Source organism: Nicotiana sylvestris, chromosome 8 (assembly GCF_000393655.2).
Source record: "Nicotiana sylvestris chromosome 8, ASM39365v2, whole genome shotgun sequence".
Taxonomy (NCBI): domain Eukaryota; kingdom Viridiplantae; phylum Streptophyta; class Magnoliopsida; order Solanales; family Solanaceae; genus Nicotiana; species Nicotiana sylvestris.
In genome coordinates this window covers 96,700,200-96,709,580 of record NC_091064.1, presented here as the reverse complement: position 1 = coordinate 96,709,580, position 9,381 = coordinate 96,700,200, and the positions used below count along the sequence as shown (strand labels likewise).

General features: G+C 41.5%; 1 protein-coding gene across 1 annotated transcript; it reads right to left on the bottom strand.

Moving 5' to 3' along the window:
* Positions 1-3,488: 3,488 nt before the first annotated feature.
* LOC138875419 (uncharacterized) lies at positions 3,489-5,259 on the bottom strand. Its single transcript, XM_070154246.1, has 4 exons — positions 5,098-5,259; positions 4,846-4,995; positions 3,840-4,370; positions 3,489-3,761 (listed from the first exon to the last, which is right to left on the bottom strand). The coding sequence occupies exons 1-4, from the start codon at positions 5,257-5,259 to the stop codon at positions 3,489-3,491; spliced, it is 1,116 nt and encodes a 371-aa protein (XP_070010347.1).
* Between the last annotated feature and the right edge of the window lie 4,122 nt (positions 5,260-9,381).

The following is a 9,381-nucleotide window of genomic DNA, read 5'->3' as shown; positions in this document are numbered from 1 at the left end:
TATAGTTTCCCGTTTTCGTTTTCTAGATTCTTCAATAGAATTCCCTTTCCAACTTACAAGTTCCATAGTATCTCCTTCAGATATAGCTTGCTCAACTATACTCTTCTTAGACTTACTGCTACCCTTTACGGATGCTTCACTTTGTTTTTCAATAGCTTCATCGAAAGCTTCATCCATAGACTTCTGGACTTTTATAGATCGTTATACTAAGGAACTGGGTTCCTTTAGAGTACTTTCTCAATCTCACCTACTGGAATTCTTTCGTCAGTCACAAATTCCCCTTGATTCATCAACCTCTTCTTCCTTGTATTGGCACTCATTTTACTTTTCTGCTAGGTAGACTCAAAACCCTAGTTATGTTGCAACCTGATAGGTGGTGAGTTGGAAGAGAATTCTAAGGGCTTAGGATAATCAAGAGGTTCAGAAGTGGATTTATCTGGAAGAGAATCAAGTCCTCTAGTAGGTTTTTCTGGGACAGTTTCATGGATTACAGACTCGAAGAGTACCATGGTTATTTCATCGCCTAGGTATGGAGTTTCTTCCCCCTAATACTCAGACAAGAGATAGATTCTTTCATTCAACAAACTCTCAGCAGCAACTGAGTCCTCTTGTTCCTTTTCTGGTGACTCTGTGAGAGCAACTGAGTCTAAAAGGGAGGAGTTCAGATACTGATCAGGATCATCCTCAGAGAGCTCTGACACCTGAGAGGTAACCTTTCCTGAGTGTTCTTTGGTGAGATCAGAGGAATGAGGAGACATGGGGGTTTTCAACACATGGAAATGAGACAGAGTTTGATTAAAAAGGAAAAACAATAGGAAATAAGGAGGAAATAGGTGTGGCTGTAGTAGCATTGGAAAGTGTGGAAGAGTGAATTTCTGGAGATAACTTTAAGGATGATAGGGAAGTTGGAGAGGTGTTAATAGTGGGAGAAGGAAGTGATCGTTCGATTGCCATTATAGGAGGATTTGATAGGGATGTTGAGTGAAAGAGAAGTGAAGAGAAGATCACAGAGATACAAAAGAGATGAAGGTTTATGACTTGCTGTGAGGGAGAAAGAGAGTTTTATAGGAAGAAGGGCTAATGATGAGAAAAGAGAGAAACGGGTTCTAAAGAGTCCTGAAAACAGTAGTAGGTTTGTGGGAAAACATTATCGTGCAGAGGAGATGAAGTGATTTGAAAGACAAGACATGACGTGCAGATTTTAAAAAGTTGGATGATGTGGCAGTTGAATTAATATTGTTAACCTTTTTGAGAAAGCATGCAAAACAACACATTAAAACTAACTTGTGGTACAGGAACCTGATGCCCGAACGGTTTTTTGAAAAAGATTTTAGCATCCCTTCTTTCGCAGTTCATCATTGTACCTAAGCTTCTATGATCGTCATGTGTATTTACCTGCAAAGGTATCGATGTGAGTTAGGCTCGGCCAGAAAACACTTTAACTAGTTTTACCTGAAGGAGATTTTCATATCTAACTGATGAGGGATCAGATTCTCAATTAAGCTTCAACAGCCCCAGCTTTACCCTATTTCTTTCAATATGTTCCTGGCTCAATGCCTTTGGAGAAGATATCTGCAATTTGATGTTCTTGTGCAGCAAAATCTCATACAGATAGGCCCCCTTTTTTTATTATTTCTGAGACAAATGTATCTGACATCAACGAGTTTGGTCCTCTTGCTGGACCAGGTTCTTTTCCATGTTAAGAGAGTTTGCTTCAACTGTTTGAGAACTGTTGGGTTGTATTTCCTCGTACCCCATGAGATGATCCAATAGAATGAATCATTCCAGATGTGTTCTTCTTGACCACCAGATAACTTTGCTTTCTTCAAAATGATGCATTTCCTTATGGGAACTGAAATTTTGATTAGTAGGAGAACTGAGTAATTTAAGTGGATATCATTGTACTGCTTGTTCTGCTACTTGTGGAGTCTATTGCACTACATCTCCAAACTCTTCCTTCATCTTCAGTTGATAGTAATTAAAGTACAAGTTTTCTCTTGAGAAGTGAAAGAAGATTTTGCATTGTCTTTACCTGTCTCCTTCATCTGTCTTATCATATTACCCTTTCCATTTGAAACATCAGATATTTTCTAGGAACCAAAAGAAGTTCAATATCTTGATCGTTACTGTTTCCTCCCTTATTAGAAGAAGGAGTCTTGTTGAATAGCTCATGACCACTTTCTTCCACACATTGTGCTCTTTTGTTGCTGACTTTGTAGACTTTTGCTTTAAGAGGAATATCTCAGAAGGATTCCTTCATCACTTTTTGTATTAGACTTTCCAAGCCGGTCCTTTCCATTATTAAGATCGTAGAATTTGCATCCAAAGATTCTTAGATGAGTTATCTTTGGTTTTCTTCCGTTGAGCAGCTCTTGGGAGATTTTGTTTTAGGAGGGACCTGACCATACACCCGTTCACCAAGCAGCAAGCAGTGTTTGTTGCTTCTGCCCAGAACTCCTTGGCGATTCCCTTGTCGATGAGCATTGTCCATTCCATGTCTTCCAGAGTTTTTTTCTTCCTTTCAACAACACCATTTAGCTGTGGAGTCCTTGGTGCTGAGAAGTTGTGAGTGATCTAATTTTTATTACAAAACTCATCAAATTTTGGCGTTGACATATTCTATCCCGTGGTCAGATTTGATACGTGCTTCCTTCAGTTCCATCTCCACTTGGATCTTCCTGACAAGTGTTGCAAATACCTCAAAAGTATCTTCCTTTGCTCTAACAAGCGGTGTCCGGGTGGATCTTGAATTTGGCAGCCCACGAACTAGGTTCTTCTGAATCAGTTCATTCAGAAGTGAGAGCCTTGCATTTCCCAATCTATTATGCCAAGGTTTTGTATCATTGTCAACTTCCTTCTAGCAGCTCATATTACTAGCTTGTAGGGATTTAAGGTCAGTGAAGTAGATGTTCTTTTTCTTTTAGCGACTAAGACCACTTCACCAGTTACCAAATTTGTAACTGTGCGCATTTTTTATAAGAACTCTATTTTTCTCCCTTTATCACAAATTTAAGAAACACTCAAGAGACTGTACTTCAGGCAATCCACATAGCACACGTTCTCAAACGGGTGTGACAGAGACTTTCCAACTTTTCTAACACCGAGAATGTACCCTTTTTTAATTTCCATAGTATACATTCCCTTTCCTGCAGGGCTTTCAGTGAGAGACAATCCATGGTGTTTTAAGTCATGTGCTTTTAGCATCCACTGTTCATGAACCATTGCAATCCGCTTCCTCTCACTATTCCCTGCACATATAAATCATGGTAAGATTTAGGAACCCAAACTAGTTTGGGTCCCTTATTATGAGAAAAGGGATGGATAAAAGCTCTTCTAGTCCATGCAGGGAAGTTGCGATTTTTGTGAGTGGTACCTGGTCCCTCTTTAGTTGTCACCTTTTCAGCAAACACTTTGGTTTTCTAAATAGATTGAACCCTGACCTGGAAATTTTCTTTGAAGTGCTCATTGTTCCCAAAGTGGGTACGAAGCTAGTTATCAGGAACAATGATGTACTTGCTGTGAGGGTTGTAAGGAATTTTCTCCTTTTGGAACCCGATTCCATGCCTGTTTCCACTATTGTTGAAGTACATGGTAGTGACAGCATCTGAGGACCAGGTCCACTTCAGAGATTTCTCAAGATCAATTTTTACTTTCTCCAATTCATCTTGAAGTTGCCTATTTTTCTCAAGTTCACCATATAGACTAGTTTTCACATCATTTAATTCCTTCTCAATCTTGATGTGTGTCTCACTAGCTACTTCCTTTCCTTTCCCAATACTTACAATTCTATGTTCTTATTTGAGTCCCTCAATGGTTTCCTCTAGGTCGGTGATTATCACTAAAAAGTCATCCCTCTCTTGCTCAGTAGCTGCAATTTTCTCTTCTAGAGTGTGTTTTTCATTGCTAAAGCCTTCTATGGTTCCCTTCAAATCAACAACCACTACCATCAGGTCATCTCTCTTATTTTCTACACTATTTATTTTTTCATTCAAAACTTCCTTTTGTTTTTCAAGATTAGCTATGGTCTCATTCAGATCCACTACACAAACCACCAGATCATCTCTAGATTTTTCAGCATCTCCTAGCTCTATGGTCAAGATCTCCTTATCATTAATAAGTCTATAATATGCATCAATTAAAACATTTGTTAATGACCTTAACCTCTTAGAAGAGTAGGATTTCAGATTTCTCTGAACATCCCTAAAATTTATCTCATCATTTTCATCCTCTTCATCATCGTCAGACTGAGCCATCAGCATAATTAGTGAGCCATATTTTGTTGCTTCAGTTTCCACTGCCATTATGGAGCTATTTTCTGCATCCGGTTCCCTTTCTGATTCACTGGAGAAGTCTCCCCAAGCAGCAAGAGCCTACTTCACAATATTTTCAGCTGCACTTTTTCGACTAAATCATTTTTCTGGAAGCGAGTTCCTTTTTGCTGCTTTGTCAGGGTTTTGTTTGTATTTCTCCTGTTTCAAAAGTGGACAATCATTGATGAAATGCCTGGCTTTCCGAACCTGTGACAGAGATCATTGTTCCTTGCCTTACTTGAACTGCCCCTATTTGGTATACTACCATTTCTTCGAACCATCTTTTGAAAACTTTTAGTAAGAAAGGCCATATCACTACATTCTTCACCTGAGTCACTATTTTTTCAACCTTGAGCACCAGGTTCTTTTCCTTCTTTGGCTCTTTCCTTTCATTGTCTTTTTTTTTTCCATCTCACATGTCTTCAGATTACCAATTAGTTCATCCATGGTTAGAGTTTGTAGATCTTTAGCTTCAGTGATGCCATTCACCTTACTCTCCTAAAAACTAGGTAGAACACTGAGAATTTTTTCTTACAAGCATATTTCTGGGAATAACATCTCCAAGTGAATGAAGCTTATTTATGATGGATGTGAATCTAGTGTGCATATCCTGTATAGACTCATTATCCTTCATCCTGAAGAGCTCATACTCAGTGGTGAGCATGTCAATCTTAGACTGTTTAACCTGAGTAGTTCCTTTATATGTGGTTTACAATGCCTCTCATATTTCTTTGGCAGAATCACAAGCTGAGACTCTGTTGTACTCATCAGGTCCTATACCACATACCATGATTTTCTTGGCATGATAGTTCTTTTCTACATCTTTTCTATCAATATCACTGTACTCCTTTCTATCTTTCGGCACCATTGGTCCAGTTTCTCCAAGCTTCTTCATAGGAACATATGGACCATCACATATGATGTCCCATAGTTTTGAGTCTTCAACCATTATAAAATCATGCATACGAGTCTTCCACCAACAATAGAACTAACTATTTGTGATGACCCGGCCAGTCGTCTCATGAGTTACCACTCTGTTTCCTCCATTTCTGCTTCTTATTGCTTTGTCTATCAGTTCTATATGTGATCGGGTTGGTTGGCTTGGGTTCGGAAAGGATTTGGTAAGGTTTGAGATACTTAGTCTTTTTTTAGGAAGCTTAAGTTAAAAAAGTCAACTAGATGTTGAATAATGTGTTAGAAGGCTTAGATGTGAGTTCTGATGGTTCGGATAGCTTCGGGAGGTGATTTGGAACTTAGGATCATTATCGTAATGTGTTTTGGAGGTCTGGAGTAGATTTAGGCTTGAATTGGTGAAATTGGATTTTTTGATGTTTTCCGGTTGATATGTGAGATTTTGATATAGAGGTACTTCGAGAGTTGCAGTAGTTCCGTTGTGTCATTTGGGATGTGTGTGCAAAATTTCGTGTCATTCGGACGTGGTTTGGTTGGGTTGTTGATCAAAAGCAGAATTCGGAAGATTTTGGAATCCTAGGCTTTAATTTGATGTGATTTTGGTGTTTTAATGTTGTTTTGAGCGTTCCGAAGGTTGGAACGAGTTTGAATAGGTTATGGGATATGTTTGTGCTTTTGGTTGAGGTCCCGGGGGCCTCAGGGTGATGGTTGGAGTTTTTAATGAAGCTGTAGATTTTCTGGTTATGTTGTTTCCGCACCTGCAGATTGGGGACCGTAGGTGCGATGCTGCAGATGCGATGAAAGGGGCCACAGAAGCGGAAAGGGCCTAGGAAAGATGGAGCCGTAGAAGCGGCTGAGGAGCCGCACCTGTGATGGCGCGCACGTGCGGGTAAGGTACCGTAGAAGCGAAAAATGGACGTTTAAGTGGTTTGCGGAGAAGCGCACTTGGGACCACAGGTGTGTGTTTTTTACCACAGATGCGGTTTAGCTCGGGTAGAACATATAAATTGTTTCCTTCGCGATTTTTGAGCTATTCCTCCATTGCTAAGTCGGTTTTAGGAGCTTTTTTGACAATTGGAAGAAGGATTTCAAGGGGGTTTCATTAAGGTAAGGATTTTGGACCTCAAACTCAATCCTATGGTATTATTTCACGGATTAGGGCTATAATTAATGGAATTTAAGGGTTAAAATTGGGAAAACTAGGGCTTGGTATTGATGACCTAGACTTGAGGATATGAGGGGCCATTTGTGGGCGGATTTTGGGCATTTTGATATGTATGAACTCGTGGGGAGATAAGGAATCTATTGATGTAAATTTTATCGAATTCCGAAACGTGGGCCCGGGGGTCGAATTTTGGTAATTTCAAGATTTGTGTTGTAAATTGATTATTTTGGTTGGGGCTTCGTTCCCTTAGCATATTTTGACATGGGGATTCTGATTTTGGATAGATTCGACGTGAGTAGAGGCTGATTCGAGGGGCAAAGGTGTCGCGGGCTAGAGTTTGGACTGGATTGAGGTGAGTAATGATTGTAAAGGATGTCCTGAGGGTATGAAACCCAGGATTTCACATCGTTGTGCTATATTGAGGTGATGCACACGCTTGATGACAAGCATGGGGTCGTGCACTGTTGGGGATTATGACTTAGTCCGTGTCGAATGACTATTTTACCTCGTATTTGACTGAAAACTATTTGCTATCATCATGTTTGGGCTGAATTCCATGTTTGGGCCTCGTGCCAACTATTTGAACCCTAGGGGATTTTTACTCATATTTCCTCACTATTTTGACTTTATACTTGAACTCAGTCATGCTATATTCTACTGTTTTTATAACTCAGCCATGTTTACTCCGCTTTAACACTTAAATGATATTTTAAATGATATTTTGGGCTGAGCACCATGTTTTACTGTTGCCCGAGTGGCTTGTGAGATTCTGACTGAGTACGACCGAGGGCCTATGTTGTGAGGAAATAGTGATTATGATTATGAGGCCAAGCTCCTGAGATTTGTACTCCACGGAGTGGCTTGTTGATATGAGACTGAGAGCCTAATGATGATGCCACGAGATGGCTTGATATTGCACTTGGGCCATAAGGGGCCCCTCCAAGAATCTGCACATCCCTAGTGAGCGTGGGTACCCATTGTGATATGAGATAGATACCGAAGGGCTGGTATTGTTCCATGTGTTGCCCAAGGGGCTGATTCTGTTGGTATTGTGCCCGAGGGGCGGTTCTTTATGTGTTTACCTTTTCTAGTTGCCTGTCTTTTACTTGCTTAACTATTTTAAAAGGGATTTTTAAGAAGCTTAAACTGAACTAGAGTGACTTTGCACAATTTCACCGTTTTATGACTTTTTACTGCTTCCTTATAGCCTGTGATGTGCCTTACGTGATTTCTTATTTCTCAGTCTTTATTTATGATTATTACTCACTGAGTTAGAGTACTTACTTTACTACCTGCACCCCGTGTGCAGATTCAGGCGTTGTTGATCCTGCTTGCAAGGGTTGAGAGCTCCCGGCATATTTCGGAGTTTACGAGGTAGTTGCTCGGCGTTCGCAGCCCCGTGCTTCTCCCCCTTTTATCTCATTTCCTTTCTCTTGTTAGTGATTTTGTAATAGCTTTGTAGACTCTTCAGACTTATAGTATATTGATAAATGCTCATGACTGGTGACACCCTAATGTAGGGCTGTGTTGGCTCTATTTCCGTGAATTGTACTATTCACTGCTTATTTTGGGATTTTATCATGTTTAAAACTTAATACTTATTATTCTAATTGCTTTAAAAAATTGAAATGGGAATGTGTCGGCTGGCCTTGTCTTCATAAGAGGCGCCATCATGATCGGGTCTGGGTTTAGGGTCATGACAAGTTGGTATTAGAGCCTATGTTACATAGGTCTCACGAGTCATGAGCAGGTTTAGTAGAATCTCGCGGATCGGTACGGAGACGTCTGTATTTATCCTCGAGAGGCTGCAGAAGCTTTAGGAAAACTTCACATTCTTGAAATTTTCGTCGTGCGAATTTGTTGATCCGAGTACTAAACTTCTGTTATTCTATTCTCTTACAGAAGGTGAGGACACGCGCTACCGGTCAGGATGGACGACCATCAGTACCACCAGATGTGGCCACTAGAGGGCAAGGATGCAGTTGTGGTCGCGGTAGGGGTAGGGGTGTGGCCCGCACAGCAGCTAGGGCAGCACCTGCAGATCCACCAGCCGTTCCAATTCAGGACCAGGTCCTAGTTGTGGACTCTTCAGTAGCACCAGCTCAGGCACCAGCTGTGCCCATTGTGATTCCGGGTCTTCAGAAGGCCTTGGCTTAGATCCTATCAGTTTGCACTGGACTAGCTCAGACGGTCTCAGTTATTACAGCCACAGCTACTTCTTAGGCCGGGGGAGGCACCTAGACTCCCGCCGCTCACACACCTGAGCAGGTCGTGCAGGGACTTCAGACACCGAGGGCGCATCTAGCCTAGCCAGTTGCAGCTACGCAGGACTATGTAGTTCCTACCATGCCAGAGGACGAGCAGCGTAGGTTAAAGAGGTTTGGTAGACTTTAGACTCGGACCTTCAGTGGTGCAGAGGGCGATGATGCCTAGGGTTTCTTGGATAAGTGTCAAAGGATGCTTCGTACAACGGGTATTCTGGAGACCAGCGGGATTGCTTTCACTACTTATCAGTTTTCTGGAGCTGCCTTTAGCTGGTGGGAGGCTATTGAGAGGCGTAGTCCTGTCGGTGCAGCACCCCTTACCTAGCAGAAGTTCTCCATTCTCTTTCTGGAAAAGTATAAGCTGCAGTCTCGTAGAGAGAAGCTGTGCAGGTAGTTTGAGTGGTTGTATCAGGGAGAGATGACTGTGACGCAGTATGAGATGAGGTTCTCCGAGTTAGCTCGTCATGCGATTTGGTTGGTTTAGACAGATAGAGAGAGGATTAGGAGTTTGTTGATGGCCTCATTTATCAACTTCGTATTGTCATGACCAGGGAGAGGGTGGCTGGTGATACTTTTGAGGAGGTTGTAGATATTGCTCATGAGATTGAGTCTGTTCGTTGCCAGGAGCGAGAGGAGAGGGAGGCCAAGAGACCTCGAGGATCTAGTAGTTATAGTAGTGCTCTTTCGAGAGGTCAATTTCAGCATTGCAGAAGTCATCCATTCACGCATG

Excerpts from the sequence above, each read along its gene's own strand:
- LOC138875419 (XM_070154246.1), bottom strand. The coding sequence starts at position 5,259 with ATGGTTGAAGACTCAAAACTATGGGACATCATATGTGATGGTCCATAT. Across the intron at positions 4,371-4,845 it reads TTATTCCCAGAAATATGCTT|GCTCTTGCTGCTTGGGGAGA; the intron begins GTAAGAAAAAAT and ends ATTGTGAAGTAG. Across the intron at positions 3,762-3,839 it reads AAGAGAGGGATGACTTTTTA|GAAGTAGCTAGTGAGACACA; the intron begins GTGATAATCACC and ends GGGAAAGGAAAG.